We start from the raw sequence: 24,512 nt of genomic DNA on the forward strand, positions 1-24,512 counted from the left end.
CATCAATTTAATGCATCCTTGCTGAATAAAAAAAAAATACTTTATTTAAAAAATGTAAACAGTACTGTATAATTCATTATATTAATAATACTTCTCTTAAAAACTTTAGGCAGCCATGGACAAGGACAGATATAGCAATTTGAGACAGATTTAAAAAAATAAATGTCTAGTGAAAAAATAATTCTCTTCCAGACGTACACATGCTGAGTACAGTCTTTTATTTTTAATTGTTCATTCAGCCACCAATCCACTCGAAAGTTTTTTTTGTAGGATCCCTTCGCATTCATTCAAGTCATGGACTCTAAACATCACACCGACTTCAGGAACAGGTGGAGAATAATCATGTAAAGGCAAAAAATAAAGCAACTTTAATACTTCAGAAGCAATATTGCTCATTGTAGTCTATTAGACAGCTCTATATTATTTTTTTGTGTTAGAAGTAGTTACAGATTTTCACAACGGTGGATACAAATGAGTTTAATAATGATTTGGTGGTTACAGATGTACAACGTACAGCAGACTCTACTGAGGGTGAGTTACATAAAGCCAATGACTGAAGAGTATCCAAGCAGAGGCTCACTGTGGCACAGGTTACTGACATTTCCAGGGTAACAGTCAGCATCAATATTAAATAACACAATTTTCCTCTTCGTCGTCATCGGATTTGATCAAAAACTCTTCTAGAGTGTCCAATGAACATAGACAATGAAAGAAAATCATAAGAGATCACGTCCACTTCAAGGAGGTTGTTACTTCAAGGATCGCCATCGTCCATCTGAAACAGCACTTTGGCTAAAAATCACAATCTACACGTGGCAGCACGTCTGAGGACTTCATCAAGATAATTAGCATCTAAAACCCCCCCACTGTATCCGTTTATCAACCCTCAAGTATGTTTTCCAACTCTCAGGGCAGAAAAGCTGTAGTGACAAGATAGCTTTTATTGTCAGAGGATGGTATTTATTCATTTCTGTGATCATTTCAACACTTCAGAGTCGCAAGTTCATTTTTTTTTATTTCATGGGACATTTATGAACTGCTCAGTGTAAGGAGCTCACTGGGACAATAACCACTTGTAGCTATGCATCTACATCTATATACATTTACTTAAACATGCAAAAAAAGAGAACGTTTGACTCAGAAGCACCTTTGAGTTTTAGGGAACTGTGGGCTATTCAGATCAAGATTTAATCAACCATGTTTCTAATTATGAAATACCACTTGAGGTTGACGAATAAGCCCTTGAATCGACATTCAGAAGGAAGCAATCAGAACTACATTATGAATTCATTCAGCATCCACCAAGCTTGCTTGTTTCCCATGTGAATTTTCACATTTAATGTTCGTATTCCTAAACTCATCATCTGGTATGAGAACTTCACTAATTCAGTCCATTTACAGCACTTATAGTTGAGGTCAAAAGTTTACATCCCCCTTTCAGAATCTGCAAAATGTTAATTATTTGACCAAAATAAGAGGGATTGTATAAAATGCATGTTTTTTTTATTTAGTACTGACCTGAATAAGAATGAATTTAGTTGAACTTGCAAAAACAACCCCGTTCAAAAGTTTACATACTCTTGATTCTTAATACCATGTTGTTACATGAATGATCCACAGATGTGTTTTTTATTTAGTGGTAGTTGTTCATGAGTCCCTTGTTTGTCCTGAACAGTTAAACTGTCTGCTGTTCTTCAGAAAAATCCTTCAGGTCCCACAAACTCTTTGGTTTTCCAGCATTTTTGTGTATTTGAACCCTTTTCATCAATGACTATGATTTTGAGATCCATCTTTTCACAGAGGACAACTGAGGGACTCATATGCAACCATTACAGAACGTTCAAACGCTCACTGATGCCTCAGAAGGGAAAACAATGCATTAAGGGGGGTGAAAACTTCTGAAATTTGAAGATCAGGGTAAATTTAACTTATGTCTTCTGGTAAACATGTAACTATCTTTTTTTAGCCTCTGAAGGGCAGTACTAAATGAAACTAATATGATATTTAGGCAAAAAAAGAAAAAACGTACACATCTCCATTTGGTTCAAAAGTTTTCACCCCCAGCTCTTAGTGCATTGTTTTTTTCCTTCTGGAGGACCAGTGAGTGTTCGAACCTTCTGTAATAGTTGCATATGAGTCCCTCAGTTGTCCTCAGTGTGAAAAGATGGATCTCAAAATCATACAATCATTGTTGGAAAGGGTTAACTACACAAAAATGCTGGAAAACCAAAGAAGTTTTGGGATCTGAAGAATTTTTCTGTAGAACAGCAGGCAGTTTAACCGCTAAACAAAAAAAAAAAACACAGCAGTGGATAATTCAGGTAACAACACAGTATTTAAAAATCTAATGTATGTAAACTTTTGAACAGGGTCGTTTTTATAAATACTTTTGTGGACTATATATAAACGTCTTTTATGTGAAATATCTTATTCAGGTCAGTACGAAATAAACAAAAACATGCATTTTGTATGATCCCTTTTATTTTGGTAAAATAACAGATTCTGAAAGAGAGGTGTAAACTTTTGACCTCAACTGTAGTCAATGGCAATGCACTTACAAAGTTTGCAAGATCACAGTTTATGTTACAATATTCCATCTCTCCAACCAAGGCAAATTCCTGTCCTTCCCTTGCTGTCTTGAACATGGTTTTATTAAAGGGCTAGTTCTCCCAAAAAATTATATTTGATCATCAATTACTCACGCTCATGCATTTCCAAACCTGACTTTCGTCCTTCTCTGAAACATGAAAGTAGATACTTTGAAGAAGATATTTTCAGTTCCCACTGACTTCCATTATATTTTTCGCCAAGTCAATGAAAGTCAATGGAAGCTGAACCTGGTTACCAACGTTCTTCAAAATATCATCTTTCACATCCCACTGATAAAGAACTGCATAAAGGCAAATAAATTACAACAGAATTTAAATCTTGAGTGGACCATCCCTTTAAAACCACCTCGTTCTTCACAATCAAACCTCAAACGTAAAGTCCCTCATGTGGGCGATCTCTTGCTTGGTTTTCGGGAGTTTGAAAAGCTTCATTCAAAGCTAACTACTCAAAAAAAAAAAAGCTGACAAAGCAGATCCCCGCCAGCTGAGAGTCCTTTAAGACTAAGGCTGGGACTTCAGCTCGATCTGGGGTCCCGGTGCTGCCAACTGGGGTGAGACTCAAATGTGACAAGAAGCTAGAAGCGCATTCTACATGACTAGCCTGCAGCAAGGCTTTGTTTCAGCAAAGAAAACAATGAGTTCTTTCTAAAGGTGTGATGCCAATTTAATCTAAACAGTCCTCATTCAACTTGAAATGTTCAACTTGGTTGGCTTTTGGATATATTCTTGAGACGAGCGGCAGTGAAATGAATCAGACTGATTGGTTTCGGAGTGGTACAGGTGCGTTCAGCAAATATTGCACTGCTAGTGCACAATCGTGCGTGGATTCACACCCCTGTGCGCTATACCGCATCTTCACAATGACAGGTGCTGTGCTCAGCCCTTTTTTCTGTGACCAGTCAGCTGGCAGTGAGCCAGGGGTGTTAATCTACGCCAGCCAGGGCCGAGCTCTGAAAGGAAAACAACAACGACCTGGGAAACCTGGTCCCGTAACTATCACCGCTTCAGCTTATGTTGTGTGTGTGCGTGAATAAGGCTCCTCTATGACAGAAAGCCAGCTTTGTGAACCCGTCCTCCCACTCTGGTTAGTTATATTATGGCAATTAGCTGTGGTTGCACACGTATTATTTTTATTATTATTATAAACAGAAGTCATTTTGGCTCATCCGTTTGCAATGTTACACCTAGCATACCTTGCATATAAATTATTGGCAGTTTAAAATAAGCTACGTCAGTACTAAGGGAATACAAAACCAGAAAAGAACTTAAAACAAGGTATCTAGAGCAAAACCCACTGGTCCGTAAATTCCACACGCGACATGAGTTATTAAAAAAAAAAAAGGGAAAATAAACACAATGGTCCATAATGTAACATGGCTGGTCTCATTTTCCATAGAGCACACAGGTAATCCTCAAATGCAAAGCTTGGCATCACATGAAGTCAAGCGCTAATCCTCGTGTTAATGGGGACACGGATGTCTACGGATGTTCCTTCACTCGGTTATATGACTGACGGGTCTTTTCCCGTTCTGTGGGAGCTGCGTTGAGCAATTTCCTCCACAAATAGACAATGATAAAGTATTCCTGTAGTGTGGAGCAACTCTCCTTCAAATACAAAATAAAATAAAAAACAATAGTAGGGTGTGGAAGTTTTCCGTCTTTGTCGGACTTCTGTTTTTTTTTAATCAACTCCTCTAGAAGTCAGAGAAATGGTTGGGTTCTTCGAAGGAGAGTGAATGAATTCAATGAACGGTTGCTTATCCATCATGAGTGTTAGTATGGTCGTCACCCATTTTGAGAAAACAGGCTTTGGGAGTTGCTGGTATGAGTGAATTGACTGTCCTTGAGAAGGTCAAGATAATATATCACACTCCCTTCCTGTCTTGTCTATACTTGTGAATAAATGGATGTGAGGGTGTGAAATGAGGGTGGGGTGTGCACATCTATTTTTCAGGTGGGTTAGCCCAAGCAGGGGCGTCCGGCTCCGTGGCTCTGGGAAAGCAGGAAAGACTGCACCACCTGCTCTGTGGCCTGGGGGCTCGTGTTGACGTCCTCTAGCGCGTCGGCTACCGCAAACTGCCTGTCCCTTAAACGGTTCCAGTTGGACAGAATATTGTGGTACTCAAAGACCTTCTCGTAGTTTCCAACCGAGTTGTACAGTTTTATCAGGCCTCTGTAGTCATATTCCAGTCCACTGTAACCCTCCCCGAACAACTTCTTCCCTAAAGGAAACAACAGACGTATGGTTTATGTTTAGGTTGAGAACATGATTCTACATTCTAGCATTACTACTCAAAGAGTCAGTAGGAACTTTCGAAGAATCTTGAAAAAAAAACAACAAAAAGTATTACTGTTTACACAATATTAAGCAGCACAGCTGTTTTCAACACTGATTATAATTAATGTTTCTTGAGCACCAAATCAGTATATTAGAATGATTTCTGAAGAATCATGTGACACTAAAGACTGAAGTAATGGCTGCTGAAAATTCAGCTTTGGCATCACAAGAATAAACTAAACTGGAAATTTTATTTTAAATTGTAATAATATTTCACAATATTTCAGTTTTTGCTATGAAATATAGCTGCAAGCTGCGATTACCGGGGTTTAAGCGCAAAGGCAATTAAAGCACATATGAAAAAAGACATTATTTAGCAAGCTTGTAATCACCTAAATCAATCATTTTTGGCAAAACCAGGTCATTTACCATAGAAATAAAGAAATAAATGTTATTGCGCCTGCTGTGGTCCGATCCCCTTAAAACTTTGCATGCTTGTTTAGAATTGCATGTGCTCAGCAGGTTTTGTGAAGTTTTGAGTTTTCCTTTAGGCTTTATGGGATTTTGGGTAAATTTTGACTGGCCCCTTTCCTAAATGACCCAATTATATCTTCCCAAAGGGTAAATTTCAACATTTTTTGGTAATTGTTGGCCTAGAGAGTCCAGAGAATTGTACTGCAGTGCTTTTTTTCCCAAACTGAGCAAAAAACCAAAGTTGTTCGGAAGGATGAGTTCTATCGTATGATACCAATGTTGTGTGATGTACAATCGTTTACGCCCTTAAAAAATTGTGGTTTCTTTCAAATTCCCTCAGACCTTTGGGGCCAGAAGTCAAACAGTCCCAACGAGTTTCTTTCTGATCAGCCTCCGTTAACCTTGTCTGACAGGTGCTCAAACTTAGTGGTAGTATACTTTATTGTCCTCAAAAGGAAATTTGTTGTGGACTAAATGGCCAATGGCGGCCATGTTTTTTGAGATACGCAAATGTCCTCATAGACTCCTATGGAACTTCAGACCAAGACCATGCACACCGATTTTAATGTTGATAGGACAAATGATTGGGCAGTTATAGATATTTTTATGTTTTTTGTGTCTTGTAGGGCCACCAAGTGGCCAAGCTTCACAATTCTTTTCCCGTGACCTCAGATTGAGCTCTTACATAAGTGTTCTGAGTTTGGCGGAGATATCTCATTTCGTTCAGGAGTTATTGGCATTTTACTAAAAGTTATAGGCATTTTACTCCTTTCGAACGTCTTGGTGCCCCTTTGCGAAGGTGAGGCGAAAGTTCAACTTTTTTTTTTTTTTTTTTGATAATTATTGATATTCACTCTCCAGAGAATCTTTCTGCACTGGTTTGGTTCTGATCGGGTGAAAAACCTAGGACTAGTTCGCAAAAGTAGGTTTTTCAAAAAAATGCGAAATACCCGAAAATCAGTTTAGAAGTTATGAGTGATTTCGTACTTTTGTTCGCTGTAGAGCCCCCGTCAGGGCGATTGGGGCGAGCCTTGGTCACATTGTAGGCAGTGTGAGTACTACCATCCCTCCAAGTTTCAAGTCTCTACGATTTAAAGTTTGGTCTGCACGTTCAGTTTTATGTGGAGATCGCGGTGCGCTTGAACCCCTAATTACACACTATTAGAGACGCAAGATTTTTAAATTGTGGCCAAAACAGATTGGTAATTATTTTCATGTTTCTGATAAATGACAAATATTACAATTAAATACTATTTTGCCCAAACAGACATATAGTCCATATATAGTCCAAAATGGTCCATGTGACATCAGTAATTCAACCATAATTTTAAGTCACAAGGACTGTTTTATCAATGTCTTTACTACCTTTCTGGGCCTTGAATGTGTCAGTAGCGTTTCTCTCTATGCAGGGTCAGATTTCATCAAAAATACTTTAATTTGTGTTTTGAAGATGAACAAAGGTCTTACGAGTTTGGAACAACATAAGTGTTAGTTTTCATTTTTGGGTGAACTATGCCTTTAAGCATTAGATGAGAGGTAAATGAAAAGCATCATAATGTAATATCCAATATATGTCTGATACACATTATCAACCTACATTAATAATTTACAAATAGAAGAAGATAAAAGAAAAGGTCAATAACTAACGGTACCGATACCATGCACTCCCACCTAAAATGAATTAAACAACAAATGCGACCCTCACCAATAGCGATGGAACGCAAGTACAGACGCTCTGCATCATCATACTGATTCATATCGTAGTTATAGAGCGAGGCCAAGTGCCCCACTGACAGAGCCACCTCATAGTCCTCCTGTCCCAACAGCTGCTCCTTGATCTGAATGGCCTTGATGTGCATCTCCTCTGCCTCCTGCAATACACATCACACCATGGAAAGGTCAGTCAGCTTAAGAGCGACCTCAAAAGCACTCTATGTTGAGTTTAACTTACACAGCAGAGCACAATTACACATCTTGCACAATGATTCACTTGTGATGATTTACTTATATCATAAGGCCAGTAACATTCTCACTGGTAAAAATACGAAGTAACAAGAACCTTGAATTTGCGCATGGATTGGTAGAGGCGGCCCAGGTTCCCGTAGTGTTTCGCCGTCTGAACGTTAAACTCTCCAAAAGCTTTTTTGGCCAGCTGGAGGGAGGAGAGGTGCAGATCATGGGCCTCCTGAAGGAGGCGTTCCTCTGTTTCTTTGTTATGGCAATCAATGGCAATCTCCTCCAGGATCAGGGCTTGAGATGAAACATCAGAAATACAGATTATCAAACTGAATGATGAGTGAAAAGATAATGCTACTTTGAATTGTCAAGGGCCATTTTAATGTTGTCATTCCAGCAATGCAGCTGTGAATGAGAAGAGTTATGAAAGCTTTTCAAAGTGCTAGTCTCACCTTTCACCCTCTTGGACGAGGCCAGCAGCAGATGGTCTTCAGGGAGAATGTGAGTTATGATGTCTATGGCACGTTCTGCGTGGAATCTAAAAGCAAAATTCAAAGTATGAAACTGGTACATGTTCTTCGATAAACACTTCCATGAAAAAAAAAAACACAAAAGGACGAAAAACAGTTCAATAAGAACAACTTTATTGTGCTAAAGGTTAGGGCAACTACTGGTCATCTGTGCCATGGACTTCTTAACACTCGAGGGACAAATAAAACGGTATAAAAGTTCGAACGGGATTAGCTGCAACCAAAATACGACTTTGTTTTGGAATGAATAGGTCAACGTGGCAGCTTGCTTTTGAAGAAGTGACTCACAGCACCAATTCAATTATTCATATTTTCATGGTGATCTAATAAGAATGTTTGTCTCCTTTCGTAAAAACAGCAGTGCTATTTTGCCTCTGACCTATTACGTGCTGTTCAGTGTTGACTAATGAATGAATTTTGTTTTTGCAGAGAGGAGTCCCACCAGAGATTACAGATAGATAGATACACTTTTTTCTATTTTAGCTTGCATTTTATAGCTTTAATGTTGTTTATTAAAATGTACATGCCATTACTCATTGTTGCATGAACAACCAGTCAGTAATGATACTGTTTATATGTATCTGATACACAAAGCAGTTCTAGTTTAATTTCAAAACAGACATGAATGAAAAACTTGTGGTCATAAACAAGTAAGATGCAAAGTGCGCTCTGAGCGATTCTGCCAGTTCATTCAATGAAGGATTCATTCACAATGATTTAAATGGATGACAATTGGTAGTTTTTTTGTAACGATTCTTTAAAAAACCTGATTCTTTACAGTCATCTGTAAAATTCACCATCTGCAATTGTTCTGCTCTTTATGATTTGGAGTGCACAAAACACTTCTACTGTCCATTTACTCACCTAACACAGATTCAAGTTTTTTAATATGATATAAAATAATTCTTTCTCTGAACATGTACACTGCTAGTCAAAAGTTTTTGAACAGTAAGATTTTTAATGTTTTTTTAAAGAAGTCTCTTCTGCTCACCAAGCCTATATTTATTTGATTCAAAGTACAGCAAAAATAGTAAAATGTTAAATATTTTTACTATTTAAAATAACTGTTTTCTATTTAAATATATTTCAAAATGCAATTTATTCCTGTGATCCAGGCACTTCAGAAATCATACTAACATTCTGATTTGCGGCTCAAAAAAAAAATTATGTTGAAAACATATTTTTTTCAGATTTCTTTGACGAATAGAAAGTTCAGAAAACAGCATTCATCTGAAATATAATTTTTTTTTTTTGTAACATTATAAACGTCTTTATCATCACTTTTGCTTAATTTAAAGCATCCTTGTTAAAGTATTATTTTCTATCATTTCTTTCCCCAAAAAATACTAAATTATACTGAATCCAAGTTTTTTTTTAATAGTATAGTGTATAATGTTACAAAAGCTTTTTCTTTCAGATATATGTTTCTTGAACAGCAAATCAGCATATTAGAATGATTCTTTCTTTTTTTTAAGATTTCTTTTTGGCATTTTTATGCCTTTACTCAGATAGGACACTGTAGTTTGACAGGAAGCGAAGTGGGAGAGAGAGAGAAGGGGGTGGGATCGGGAAAGTCAACAAGCTGGGATTCGAACTCGGGACGCCTGCAGTGCAACGGTACTGTATGTTGGCGCGCTAACCACGAGGCTGTATATTAGAATGATTTCTGAAGGATCATGTGACACTGAAGACTGGAGAAATGATGCTGAAAATGTAGCTTTGATCACAGGAATAAATTACATTTCAAAATACATTCAAATAGAAAGCAGTTATTTTAAATAATAAAAATATTTCACAATATTACAGCTTTTGCTGTATTTTGGATCAAATAAATGCAAGCTTGGTGAGCAAAAGATCTTACTGTTCAAAAACTTTTGACTGGTTGTGTATCTAATGCACCCAGAATGGGACTGAGATACTCACAGTGCGTTGTCGAATTTACCAGAGCTGTACTGATGGACGTAGGACGAATACGCCAAGTCCTCATGTGCAGTTGCAACATGAATATTCTTTCCTCCAAACACTGACTGCCGAATATCTAGTGCAGTCTGAAAGTAAAACACATCAACAACAAGTAAATCACTTACAGTCTTTGAAAGAATGAGAAAATGTTTTATTTATACTTGCAAAGAATAGTAATTTTTGGCTCACCTGGTAAATGGCCACTGATTGACAGATATTATCCACATTTAAGAGATAAAATCCATAATCTAGTAGTGTATCTGAGTATTTTGGGTGCTTGTGCCCAAAATGTTCCCTGAAAACAAAATGTGGAAATACATATAAATTTCATTGCTGTCAGAACAAATTTCAACATCACCCAAGCTTTATAAAGAAATACGCATGATAGTACTTACCGTGCCAAAAAGACTGCATGTTTTATCAGTTGTTCAGCTTTCCTAAACTCCCGCTTAACAACACAAGCCTGCAAGGATCAACAGTTGTATAATTAATGGACAAGAAGTTCACATATGTTTACAAAAGCTCAAATATCTAACAATCTCTGACCTTTGAAGCTTGTCTGAGAACATCAACTACTACTTTCACAGGTAAGCCAACTGTGATCTCCCTCATAGCCTCTATACACCACCTGTAAGCCTGAAACGCATAAGGTCACATTAAGCTGTAGAAGAGTCATTCTCCAAACAGACTTCTGGGACACTTGTAATGGGACTTACCTCATCATAGTGGCTTTTGGCAAAGAGTAAAGCACACAGTTCTCCATACAGGGCAGCCTTATTAGCCTGATGGCCGTGTTTGGCTAGTTTCTCCATGTAAGACTGGGCCAGTTTGAACGTCTCTTCTCCCAGGTGGTATTTGCAGTTGCCATTACGCACATGAAGTAACCTGGCACACAAAGTCCGAAATCACACATTAATAAGATATTAGTAACACTTACATAATGTTAATATGATCATTTACAGCTCACTCACCTCACGCAGCACTCCACCGCACGATACCAGTGCAGAACTTCATCGTGTAATGTGCACAGCTGGAGGCAAGACAGGAAGACTTTCTCTGCATCTCCATACCAACCGGCATCTGATAGAAAGCCACCTGATGTGGAAGCAAAATGTTATTGCAACAGCTTGTTATCACAAGCTGAAAAAGCAGAAAAGCAAGCCATACCTAAAACAAAGCCAAACTGTATCGCTTTCTCTTTCACATGAGCATCTGACTCTGCAATGTATGAACATCGGCGGCTGAAAGAGTTGGCCAGGACTGAAGCTACCTTCACACCGTGGTCCATCAGAGCCTGGAAGCAGTGATGTAGGAGGTGCCTGTGAAAGAAAACATGTACTTAGTCTTTCATCCAAGTATCAATGTTTATAGAGACTAAAGAAAAATATGCTGTATATATGCCATTCAGTAAGATTTTAATGATTTTTAAAGAAGTCTGAATGCTCATCATTTATTTGTTAAAAAATACAGAGAAAATGTGTAATATTATGAAACATTATTGCAATTTAAAGTAACAGTTTTTCATTTTAATATACTTTAAAATAGAATTAATTTCTGTGATGCTTTTCAGCATCATTACTCTAGTCTTCAGTGTCACACAATCCTTCAGAAATCATTCTTATATGCTGATTTATTATCAATGCTGGAAACAATTGTGCTGCTCAATATTTTTTAGAAACCTGTAATACTTTTTTTCAGGATCATAAGTGTCATAAGTATTAATTTCTTTCAAAGAAAGAAAAAAAATGTACTGACCCCAAACTTTGAACAGTAGTATATATTGTTTAAAAGATTTCGATTTTAAATAAATGCTGTTCTTTTTAGTTTTACTCATCAAAGAATCCTGAAACAAATATCACAGATTCCAAAAAATAAGCAGAACAACTGTATATTAGAATGATTTCTAAAGGATCATGACACACTGAAGACTGGAGTAATGATGCTGAAAATTCAGCTTTGCATCACAGGAATAAATTCTATTTTAAAGTACATTAAAATAGAAAACCACTATTTTAAATTGCAATAATATATCAAAATATTACTGTTTTTTCTGTATTTTTAATCAAATAAACAGTCTTGATGAGCAGAAAAGGCTTCTTTAAAAAGCATTAAAATCGTACTGATACCAAACTTTTGAACGGCAGTGTACATATATTAGTTGCTTTTTTAGGGTGACGGTATAGGGATCTTAACCAAAGCTAATATTTAGAGAGCACAATGGCTGATGTAATGTCAATATATGCTATACACTTTGCCTATTTACATTTATACAACAGTTCCTTCTGGTCCTCGAATCTGACTGGCTGAGAGCAGTGCAATATTCTAGTGATATCAGAACTCCAGCTGTTTCACCATTTGTATCACTCTGCTTGGAGTATTTCTTAAAGCGAGTGTCATGGCGGACACTACTGTTTAAAAGTATGCAGTCAGTAAGATTTTTATTTTTATTTTAAAGCACTTCATACTTTTATTCAACAAGGATGTCTTAAAGTGATCATAACTGACAGTCAAGTCTTTTACATTGTTTTAAATATTTAAAAATCCTGACAAAAATGTAGCATTAGAATAATTTCTGAAGGATCATGTGACACTGAAGACTGTAGTAAATGCTGCTGAAAATTCAGCTTTGCCATCACATGAATAAATTAAATTTTACACTATATTTAAATATAAAACAGTTATTTTAAAATTGTAATATTTCACAATATAACATTTTACTGTATCTTTGATCCAATAAATGCAGATTTGGTGAACTTCTTTCAAAATAAAAACTTACTTCTTACTCATTTAACAATTTAAATGAGTACGAACATGATTAAAGTTTTTGCTGTGGTATTTAATGATCAAGATTGATGTTTTTTGCTGGTTTCTGAATGGTGACGAAATCTACCACTACATAAATTACTCTACAACCAGCTCAGTGAAGACTTGCACCACACATCATGTGAGATTTGAATCATCAACCCAAAATACACACATACACACTCAAACTCATACAGCATGGCCATAATAGCATTATTAAGATATGGCTTTGAGCTATATTTCTTTGACAGACAGAGTAAGAGTGGACTCAGTTGTCAAATACCTTTTGTCAGAGGCCCTGAGGACTTTAGCGAAGACCTCCAGCTCACAGAACTCCCCTCCCAGCTGGCAGAGCCGGCCTTGCTGGTAAAGCTGGAACACATGAAGAAATGTGAGATTGCTGACCCTATTGTACATGTGACACAAAGACAACTCAAGCCTTCCCTTGGGGGTGCCAAGAGCCAGAAAACCAGGAAAAGTAGCCATTATGAAAACAGAATGTACAATCAGGAAGAGTTTGTGCAAGAGCAATACGTGCGCCAATAACATTTTGTTTGTGGCATCCGACACCAATTGTACAAAACAATGAAAAACACAATGCAAAAATTAAACAGAGTAACACGACAGAGTAATTTAACCTTTACTGTTATATATTTGAAGCTAAAAATTGTGATCATCCTAAGTCAGCAGTTATCAGATTCCAAGGCCCCAAACTGTCCAAAACAACATTTAAAGTCCCCATGACTTTTCCAGTATTTCTTGATTTAGTAGATAAGGATTTTAAAACATATTTTTGTACTTACAGTTTCTACCTTGGAAAATATTTTAGACCTTGGCATAACTTAAAATAAATAAATAAATAAATAAATAAAATAATGTATATTATATTAAAATTGATGATTTTTCCACATCTAGAAGATTTTCAAAATTAGTCTAGATTTATCCAGGATTTATCCATTTTTATTCAAGAAATAACTTGATTTTAGTTATTTTAATGCTTGTTTTGTCTTAAACTATTTTAAGTCATCTCTACACCCCTTCAAAATTTCCATTCGTTTGAGAATCACTATTCTAAGCAGAACTTAATTTTTTTTTAGAAAAGGGTGTTAGACAAAACAAGACTTCTAAAGTCTCCAAACCACCCAAAGAAAGAGAAATTATGGCAATTAACATTCTTCTGTGGTCTTTTGGGTTTAAGATAAACTTAATTTGTGAAGTCATTTCAACTACATTGACAAGCTTCTTTGGTAATGCAAAATATTTACATTTTTTTCCTCATCATTCCTCAATCATTAGTTAATTGAGGGCAACAAACTCTGACAGCCTTTGTATAAAAAAAACAAAACAAAACAAAAACAGTGTGATTGGTCTAAACACATATTTTCCCAACCTAAATATCCCCAATAGCAAATCAAATTAAAAAGACAAGACGGAAAGTTAAACAGTTGCACTAAGTGGCCTCAAAACCTGTAAACAATGCAATATTTCATACAGTTTTTAAAATTTCAAATATGATAAAATAAGCAATTTGGTGGTTTCATACGTAAACGTAACAATAATGTTCCATTAGTCGACATGAGTAAAACCAGGAGCTAAAAATTAACTAACAATAAATTTGCTACAGTATTTATTAATCTTTGTTAATGTTAGTCAAAAAAAATAAAAAACAAAATAATAATAATAATATCAACTGTTCATTTTTAGTTCAAGTTAGCTCACGGTGCATTATATAATATTAAGAGATAAATAGATTTTTATAATCTATTAATTGGATAATGTTGAAATTATCATTAAATATGACGAATGCATGCTTGAGAAGTATTTTTAATTCACGTTAACAAAAGGCACCTTATTAAGTGTTGCCATGCCTATATTATTGCCTTTAATAACTGTCTATATTATTATACTGTACAGTGTTTATTCATACTTTTCACATTACCTGGTGACTAACGTTAACCATTCAAACCACATTTGCAGATGTCAGTTGTCTTATCTTATGAAGTCGTTGGAAACACGGTTATGGTTCAAACACCCATATGACATTATAATAAGCATACGACACTGGGCTCGTACCCATAAATAATCTTAACAGGGTGAAAAGTGAGATGTCACAGTGTTACATGGTTAACTAGTCTTGACCCAGAGAGCTATATCTCAAGCTACAGGCTAAGATAACTGGAACACAGTGTCGACTTCAACCAGTCTTCCCCCAAACTGTGCTACAGAAAACGCTACAACAGAAAACCTTGGCGGTTAAATCGTCTCGTATCTCGAGTCTCTCCTAACCAGCGCTCCACTAAAAGGTCGCTTCAGTTTTTGTTAGCCGAGCTGCTAGTTAAAAAGTGTCAGATGCTTTTGACGTTTGTTCCGCACTGAACTCATTCGCTTTTTTTCTTACCTTGTAGTACACATCAAACTGTATATTTTCAGGCAGAGAGCGGATGTCCCGTCGCGATCGGCCGTAGTTGTCGACCACGGCTGAGATAGCGGTGTTGTACAGGGTCTCAGGGATCCATTCCAGCTCCACCGCGGCCATATTGTTTTCTTTCACTAAATCCAACCACAGCCCCCCCTCTTCCACTCCTACTTTCACCTCCTTCGCTACCTGATCGAGGTAAAACTCTTTCCTCTGATGCTCCTCATACACCCCCGCAGCTGGAAGCGCTTTTTGAGATCGAAACGGACTATTATGATAGAGAACACAACCCTAAGGTTATGCTCTCATGTTTAAAGCTCATCCCCGATCGAGATGCCCCGCCCACACTATGACACTTTGGGCGATGACGTAGCGCAAGAGCTCCACTCGAACTCAGTGAACGCTTATTTGATGTAGTTCAAAATAACGGCCGCTGGGAAGACGACAGAAACCTCTCAAGGGTAATGAAAAAATTGTGGCACAATTTAGTACCAAAAGCTCAGGCAGTGGACAAAACTAACTATACACATAATGTCTTTCTGTTGTGGGGAAATGGATCAAAAAGATTGATAAATCCTGCACTGCACAGGTCAAAACATCATAAAAATATAAAATTAAAATGGTTAAATAATTTTAAAACATTTTACAATAAAAATAAATCGCTTGTTTAAAAGAATAAAATATTGTACTCGTTTACCTGCACGCCATGTGACCAATAACCGATATCAAGAAAACAGTAAACGTTGTAACAGTAAACAAGTTGTTGTTAAATCCTTGAAATATGAACTTAAAATCTCAGGGGGTCTTAGGCTACTTCAAGTAAATATTTTAGGTCAAAGGGGAAAAAAATGAAAATCCCTTCCCAATAATAAAAAAAACATACACTACCAGTCAAAAGTTTTTGAACAGTAAGATTTATTGTTTTGTTTTTTGCCTTCTGTTTACCAAGCCTGCGTTTATTTGATCCAAAGTACAGCAAAAACAGTAAAATAACTATTTAAAATAACTGTTTTCTATTTGAATATATTTTAAAATGCAATTTATTCTTTTGATTTCAAAGCTGAAGTTTTAGAATCATTACTCCAGTTGCATGATCCTTCAGAAATCATTCTAATATGCTGATTTGCTGCATACATTTATTATTATTATTTGCTGCAACAACATTTATTATTATTATTATGCTGAAAACAGCTGAATAGATTTTTCTCAGGTTTCTTAGAAAGTTGGATTTTCGGGATTAATAGAAAGTTGAGAAGAACAGCATTTATCTGAAATAAAAATCTTTAGTATCATTATAAATGTCTTTATCGTCACTTTTGATCAATTTAAAGCATCCTTGTTAAATAAAACTATTATTTTGTATCATTTCTTTGCCCAAAAAAGAAAAAAAAATTGACTCCAAGCTTTTGAATGGTATAGAAACCTAAAACAAATGTATGTACTCAACTGTTTTAATTATTGATAATAATAATAATAATAATAATAATAAATGAGGAGTTTATTTGCAAAAACAGATAACTGTTTTTTATTTTCAAAAATCATGTTTTTTTATTATGTTATGTTTTTATTGTATTTTATTGTGTTGGTTAGCTGTAGTCAAGATGCAGTTTGATTGAGTTTAACTGGAATGCACAATGAATAAACACTGTTAAAAACAAAGTTATCTGTTTTTGCAAATAAACTCTTCAAATGTTTCTGAACAGCAAATCAGCATATTAAAATGATTTTTGAAGGATCATGTGACACTGAAGACTGGAGTAATGTTGCTGAAAATTTAGGTTTGGTCACAGAAATAAATTACATTTTTAAATATATTCTAATAGAAAGCAGTTATTTTAAATAGTAAAAATATTTCACAATATCACTGCTTTTCTGTACTTTGGATCAAATAAATGCAGGCCTGGTGAGCAGAAGAAGAACATTAAAAATCTTACTGTTCAAAAACTTTTAATTGGTAGTGTACATAGTTCTTGTTCTGTACTATTTAGTATACAAAAAGCAAATCAACAAAAATAGCTTTCTGATAAATTGCAGGCCTACTTGTTTAACATGTTTTCGTGGTTGTTTTAGGTAGATTATACTTCAGGTCAGAGAACATATTAACTCAGTAGACAATGGCAAAATATTATTTTCCATTAATACACAGATAGTTTAGAGCTGAATGCAACAGAGATGAAGAGTGCATATTGCTTCCCTTGTGAGAGACTTGAAGTTTGGACATCACCTACTGGCCACTATTAGTAAAATCCATTTTGCAGCAGCAAAATTCTTTGAAATCTCAGTTTTTATGTTGCATGTAACCCCTATGTATAGGCGAGAATGTGGTGAAATTAAAGGAATGGATGCCATTAGTCTAAATGTACTATGATTAAAATACACTAAACTGTACTTATGATTAACAACATAATAAGCTCAATAGCAATTATAAGTGCAAAACAAAATATAATTTGACTGATTTGTGAGCATTTTAATTGACAATGACCACATCAAATTACAAACTTACTTTTCAAATGTGTCACTGTAATTGTCAGGTCATTTTATAAAGAAAAAAGGTCCACTGTTTTCAAACTTGTGTACACACACTTATACAGTGCTATATATAATAGTATTTAGAAATGTATAATTGCTTAAGCAAAAAAAGTCATTAGCTAGTGTGTAATCTAATTAAGAAAACCATGACCCCAAGATTTCATCCAAGTTTAAGCCCACAAGACTCATACCTATATTATTTATATAATATTTAAATTGGTATGAATACAAATGAGCTTTTTTAAAAAAATCATAAAAAGCATTTATTTTTTATATTTTCAGTATTATTTTAATTATTATGTAATTTTGTTAATATTACCATTTAGTTTTCACTTAATTTTAAGTTGTAGTTTAGATTTATTTTTTTATTTATAGCCAGTTAGTAATTTCAGTGCTTCAAATTAAATAGATTATATTGTCATTGTCATTTCTATAACTAAAAAAAAAAAAATCTATTTTCATTTCAGTTGCAGTTTTAGTTTTTTATTTATCATCAGTTTATTATCATTATCAGTAATTTAAGTGCTTCATATTAAACTTATTTTAGTTTGTTTGCAAGGCAATTTTCATTTAATTTTTTGTCTAATATTTCTATTTTATTTCAGATTTATTTTAAATATTAATAGTAGTTTTAATTAATAATAATAACCCTGAGGCATATCTATTTGAGACCTTTTATACATCCTTAGATCTACACGACCAGTTAAAAGTTTTTAAACTGTAAGATTTTTAATGTTTTTTATAGAATTCTCTTCTGCTCACCAAGCCTGTATTTATTTGATCGAAAATCCAGGGAAAGCAGTAATATTGTGAAATATTTTTACTATATTTAGAAGAACTAGTTTCTATTTGAATACATTTTAAAATGTAATTTATTTCTGTGATCAAAGCTAAATTTTAGCATCATTACTCCAGTCTTAAGTGCCACATGATCCTTCATAAATCATTCTAATATGCTGATTTGCTCTTCAAAAATCATTTATTATTAGTATTATCAATATTTAAAACAGTTGTGTACATTTTGCCAGGATATATATATTACTTTTTTTTAACAACAATGCTTTAAATTGATCAAAAGTGATGACAAAGACATATATAATGTTACAAAGGATTTCTATTTATAGGATAAATGCTGTTCTTCTGAACTTTTTATTCATCAAAGAAACCTGAAAACATAATAATAATAATAAATGTTTTTTGAGCAGCAAATCAGAATATTAAAATGATTTCTAAAGGATCATGTGACTGGCGTAATGATGTTAAAATTCAGCTTTGAATTCACAGGAATAAATTACATTTTAAAATATATTCAAATAGAAAAACAGTTATTTTAAATATTAAAAATATTTAAAAAGTTTTTGCTGTCCTTTGAATCAAATAAATGCAGGGTTGGTGAGCAGAAGAGACTTCTTTAAAAAAGCATTAAAATCTTACCGTTCAAAAACTTTTGACTGGTAGTGTATTCTGAGATGATTTTACAGCAGATGACCGCCAAAAGCAAAACGAGACAATGGATTGTTATTCCATTATTATCCCAGTTGATTCCAATGGCTTTGGTTTCTGCAGATGTAGTTCTTAACGCAGAAAGCAGGTGTCGCCGTTTCTTCTCCCTGAACAATAAGCAGCATGAGGCCAACCTACCGCCTTTATCACTATATATTTACAACAGTGCTCGCCTGTTCACGTTCAGCTGCGCCCATCTAGAGGATAGAGCGAGCAGAAACAATACCGTTCCTGCCAAAAAACTGGATATATCACAACGGTGAGTGCAGCCGACTTTTATGTATATATACATTCATATTTAAATTCCGTAAACGAGATAACATCCAGTTATTTTCACGAGGTAAAATCTCATGTCAGGGATGTGAGCCTGGGATCAACAGCAGTCCGCTGCTGGATATAGAGGCGAAGAAAGGACCCTTATCAGCCACTTACTCATGCTAACTGACCTGCTAACTGTAGCTGGAGGATTGTTACGTTCACTGTTCATTAGCTCCATTACGGGTTATAGGCTCGGTTGTTTCACGCTAAAATCTGGATACTCCGGTGGTCTGTGTTTTACAGTTTCAGTCCGTGTCCAGCTAATTTAAAAGCTTAGCGGCTGATCTTGAGCGTTAGCGTTGGGCTTTCCTGCCGCAGATGATTGACGAGTCTCTCGCTGCTCCGGTTGACTGACCGGGCAAATTTATATACGTAGGTTTTTTGTCCTAACGTGTTTCTCTTAAATATGAGTCTCGCCTGGGTTTTTATCTGTCTGGCCTTTAATGCGTCAAAGATACACCGTAGCAAACCGCAGGCTTGTACATTGTTACAGAATTCTTCAATATATTGTAGCACAGTCGCCCTCACTTTCCTTTCATGTCAGTGGTCAAGTGCAAGTCCATCTGTTACAACAGTATTGCAATGAACCGTTAAACTCTTTACAGAAATTGACAACAGTCTCAAAATGACATAGTAAATAAAACGATACTTGTGTTATAATAAGCTTTCAGAAACCTTTCTGTCATTGTCATGGCTTTAAATTTTAATATAATGTTACCACAATTAGAGAAGTTTACACAGCATGATGATGGATTCCATGTTATACTGTCCTCCAAAAGCATTTATTTAAAATATTTATTCAAGGATGCATTCAGTTTATTAAAAGTGATAGGAAAGGCATTTATAATGTAGAAGTTTAAATGCTGTTGTATTTTGGAAAATGGTTACCATAGTACTTTTTTGTTGGAAGCTTTATCTTTTCCAAGCTAGTTCAAACATGCTGAGCATATTCAAAAATGCATGTGAGGGGAAAAAAATCAAGCTAATATTCTGTGCTATAAAGAGACTGATGCTGATGAAAATGAGAATACCTCACTGAACTAATGCACTGAGCATTAGTAGCATTATTATCATATTTAATGTTGATGCCTTTATTGTTTAAACAATCTAGGGTAAGTAGTTTTTGCATTTACACTACCAGTCTTTATGCAACATCATACTACCTAATATTACCTACTGTACTAGTGCTAGTACTATTCATAATTTCAGCTCAGCATTAAACAATATTCTACCAGTCAAATTTTTTGAACAGTAAGATTTTTAATGTTTTTTAAAGAAGTCTCTTCTGCTCACTAAGCCTGCATTTATTTGATCCAAAACACAGCAAATCTGAAAAATATTTTATTATTAAAATACATATTTTGTATTTGAATATATTTTAAAATGTAATTTTTTGCTGTGATCTCAAAGCATTATTACTCTAGTCACATGATCCTTCAGAAATCATTATAATATTCTGATTTGCTGCTCAAAAAACATTTATAATTATTCTTGGAAATAGAAGAAGAACGTTTATCTGAAACGAAATTTTTTGTAACATTAAATATATCTTTATCATCATATTATATTAGAATGATTTCTGAAGGATAATGTGACAATGAAGACTGGCGTAATGCTGAAAATTTAGCTTTGCATCACAGAAATAAAGTACATTTTAAAATCTATTCAAATAGAAAGCAGTTATTTTAAATAGTAAAAATATTTCACAATATTACTGCTTTTGCTGCATTTTGGAACAAATAAATGCAGGCTCTGTAAGCAGAATAGAATCTCTTAAAAAACATTAAAAAATCTTACTGTTCAAAAACGTTTGACTGGTAGTGTATATTTTAATGTTGACCTCAAATTATGAATAGCACTAGAACTAGTAGAATAGGTAGTATTAGGTAGTATCACGTTGCATTAGGCGTGTGTTGCATAAAGCCTTTTATGGGGAAGAATTGCCTGAATTGCCTTCCTGTATTATGGGGAAGAATTTGGCCCCTTGTTAATGGAACTTGTTTGGATGATGAAGTCTCCCGCTGGTGGGAAAATAGGAATGTTAGAGGCCCGTGGCGTTCATAGCACCTCCCTAATGCCTTAAACCCTGTTTGTTTCACATCCTTATAGTAAAATAATGATATAGTATCTTCATTACTCTAAAACCAGTCAATTTTGCTGTTCTGGTAAATATTGTCACGCCACATTGTGGTACAGAAGTTTGTTTCTTGTGTGAAGGCCAGTCAATGATTTAGCTTTAATTTTTCACAAAATTATTGCATATTGTAACGCAAGATGTTCATTTGGAGCTCAGTAGTGCGAAGAAACATGAAAAATTATACAAGTATTAATGCTGTGTTATTTTTCTCTTTCCAGGGAGCTGTAATTAATCCATTCTGGATGTACAGAAGCCAATCTGTCTCTGTATGGAAAAATCGCTTACTTGTGAAAACATTGGAGATTCTGTAGTGGAACATAGACTACTTTTGGGGACAGTATGTTCAACTTGATGAAAAAAGACAAGGAGAAGGATGGTGTTAGGAAGGAGAAAAAAGACAAGAGAGACCGGAGGGAACGCATGTCAGCAGCTGAGCTGCGAAGCCTCGATGAGATGAGCATGAGACGGGGTTTCTTCAACCTCAACCGGAGCTCAAAACGGGACTCCAAGAACAAGTTGGAGATCTCAAACCCGATCCCTATTAAAGTCGCCAGCAGCACTGAGCTCAACCTGACCGATATCGAATCGGATGGCCTCAGTAACCGCAGCAGCATGGTCCTAGACGCAGACCAGCTCAGCGCGGCCAGTTCCAGCGATGATCTGAAGGGCGATTACAGCCAAGATGTCCACAGGAGCTCTGTCAAGGAGCGGGCGGCCAGATTCGGCTCCCTCGCCATGCAGAACTCGCAAATGGGTTCAATCATGAAGCGCTTCTCCTTTTCTCAAAGGAATAAAGATGAAAGTCCTTCAGAAGGTTCCACACCTTCTGGGCAGAACTCGGCTGCCCCGTCTCCACAGGTAGAAACCAAAATCTTTGACCCCCAACGTAAACCAAGTCTTCAGCATCATCAGCAACAACCACCTCCTGGAAAAAAGGTGCAGATTCCTGAGATTGTGGATAAGACGTTTCCAGCGGATCTCCGCTTGCCTGCTGTCGTACCTCCGCAGACACCCGAAGTTCGGGAGCTGGTCCTCCAGAGGAGGAACACTGGAGATTTCGGGTTCTCCTTGCGGCGCACCACCATGTTGGACCGCGGTACGGATGGAGGAGTATATCGCCGAGTGGTCCACTTTGCGGAGCCAGGTGCCGGCACCAAGGACCTGGCTCTTGGTTTGGTTCCCGGAGACAGGCTGGTGGAGATCAACGGGCGAAATGTGGAGAACAAGAACAGGGATGAGATCGTGGAGATGATTCGGCAATCAGGCGACACGGTGCGCCTGAAAGTTCAGCCCATCCTGGAGCTGAACGAGCTGAGCCGATGCTGGCTGAGGAACACCGAAGGGCTGCGGCGGGAAGCATTTGACGTAAGTCCACACTTTCCCTCTTTTCTTTCGCTCATGATTGCAGTCTTTCCAGGCAACTCCCCACAAGCCTGCCCAGCTCTTACACATGTGGAGCCAACTGGCTCTTCTCGAGAGTACAAGCACATCATTTAAGATGAACATGTTCTTGTGCAACAGGAAGCGGATTCCTTTCCAGGATGAACATCTGTCACAATGTGTCTAACAGAATCTTTTCTTCCTCCAGCTTTCCACAAGTGATGACTTTAATGACAGGCTTCGAAAGTTTTGTTTGCCTTTTTCTTCGCAGTTTGTTGTGCAATAGTTGGACACGGTGCGACAGTAAATTCAGAATTTTCCCCATGGAAATTTCACATGCAACAGCACACAGTTCACAGTTTAGTTTTGGTATGTTACTATAAATTGCACTTGCTGTTGACGCCGGTCAGGCGCATTTTCTTGTGCGTGAGATGAATGGGCGGCACAGCTCTTTCGTTTTTTTTGCTGACAGAGGGAAACCATTGAAACTTATCTGTTATGCTATGCGCTGCTTCCTTGTTGGATAACAGATAAGAAAGGCACTTTGGCGTAAATGTTTTATTTTCTCAAGGATGGGCGGAGGTTGTGTCTTTATTAACAAGCATGTGTGCCACTACTTGGCTGGATCCAATCTGGCGTGCAGTCGTGCCAAGTTGCACATGTTGATGCTGACACGACTTGCAAAGCTTCCTCCTACAGTAACTGCTAAGAACATTATGTAAGACTCTTTGATAACTACACTCATTGGATACCTAGCATTTAGCATTGTTTACTTGCTTGGGAAACAATACATTCAATTAACATACTTTTGTGCTGAGTAACGTGCAGTTAGGAGACCTCGATAATTTGTTAAAAGGCATTCTGTAGCTGTCTGTGAGACATGAGAGAGGTGTGACACACAAATGGCATTGAAACTGTGAATCAGACAGCATCTGAATCATTAAATGTGTTTATGTGGGGAAGAAAGGTGTTGGCTGTTTAATAATCATTTCCTTCAGTTTGCTGATAATTATGATTTTAAATGATCCCTTTGCAGCTACTGTATTTTTCTTTAGGGGGTTCACAATCCTCTAAGGGTTCACGAGAACACTGCTGTGGGTTTACAAGACTGTGCTAGAAATGCCCAATTAAATTGACAAGTAAATGTAATTAAATATTAAACAGCATTTAAATAATTATGCTTAATGTAAATAAGATAGATGTTATTAGCCATTTTCTGACATGAACTCGTTGTACAGTAAACAGATCTGTTATTTACACATGTAACGGCTTTCCTTCTTTTATCCGTATAGCTGCCATTCAGTTAACGCCAAAATGCTGTTAAAGGTATAGTTCACCTAAAAATGAAAATTCTGTCATTAATTACTCGCCCTTATGTCATTCCAAACCTGTAAGACAGGGATGCCCAAATTTGGTCCTGGAGGGCTGGTGTCCCGCAGAGTTTAGCTGCAACGTGCCTCTACACACCTGCCGGGAAGTTTCTAGTATGCCTAGTTAGAGCTTGATTTAGCTGGTTCAGGTGTGTCTAATTGGGGTTGGAGCTAAACTCTGCATGACACCGGCCCTCCAGGACTGAGTTTGGGCACCGCTGCTGTAAGACCTTTGTTTATCTTCGGAA

At 36.2% G+C, this 24,512-nt stretch overlaps 2 protein-coding genes across 5 annotated transcripts in view; one reads left to right on the top strand and one right to left on the bottom strand.

Annotated features, from left to right (window-relative positions):
• Positions 1-199: 199 nt before the first annotated feature.
• appbp2 (amyloid beta precursor protein (cytoplasmic tail) binding protein 2) lies at positions 200-15,377 on the bottom strand. Its single transcript, XM_051129433.1, has 13 exons — positions 15,010-15,377; positions 12,895-12,983; positions 10,977-11,128; positions 10,781-10,904; positions 10,526-10,694; positions 10,356-10,445; positions 10,205-10,272; positions 9,999-10,104; positions 9,771-9,895; positions 7,770-7,855; positions 7,421-7,611; positions 7,067-7,232; positions 200-4,831 (listed from the first exon to the last, which is right to left on the bottom strand). The coding sequence occupies exons 1-13, from the start codon at positions 15,145-15,147 to the stop codon at positions 4,569-4,571; spliced, it is 1,767 nt and encodes a 588-aa protein (XP_050985390.1). The 5' UTR covers positions 15,148-15,377; the 3' UTR covers positions 200-4,568.
• Positions 15,378-19,181: 3,804 nt separating this feature from the next.
• myo18ab (myosin XVIIIA b) overlaps positions 19,182-24,512 on the top strand; it is a 145,887-nt gene continuing 140,556 nt past the window's right edge. For all 4 annotated transcript variants that reach the window (XM_051129417.1, XM_051129418.1, XM_051129419.1 and 1 more), the window contains exons 1-2: positions 19,182-19,318; positions 21,733-22,879. In XM_051129417.1, the coding sequence (XP_050985374.1) occupies positions 21,854-22,879 (1,026 nt within the window). In that variant the 5' untranslated portion in view covers positions 19,182-19,318; positions 21,733-21,853. The remainder of the gene's footprint in view (positions 19,319-21,732; positions 22,880-24,512) is intronic.

Source organism: Labeo rohita, chromosome 15 (assembly GCF_022985175.1).
Source record: "Labeo rohita strain BAU-BD-2019 chromosome 15, IGBB_LRoh.1.0, whole genome shotgun sequence".
Taxonomy (NCBI): Eukaryota; Metazoa; Chordata; class Actinopteri; order Cypriniformes; family Cyprinidae; genus Labeo; species Labeo rohita.

Excerpts from the sequence above, each read along its gene's own strand:
- appbp2 (XM_051129433.1), bottom strand. The coding sequence starts at position 15,147 with ATGGCCGCGGTGGAGCTGGAATGGATCCCTGAGACCCTGTACAACACC. Across the intron at positions 10,105-10,204 it reads CATGCAGTCTTTTTGGCACG|GGAACATTTTGGGCACAAGC; the intron begins GTAAGTACTATC and ends TTTTGTTTTCAG. Across the intron at positions 7,612-7,769 it reads CTCGTCCAAGAGGGTGAAAG|CCCTGATCCTGGAGGAGATT; the intron begins GTGAGACTAGCA and ends TTTCATCTCAAG.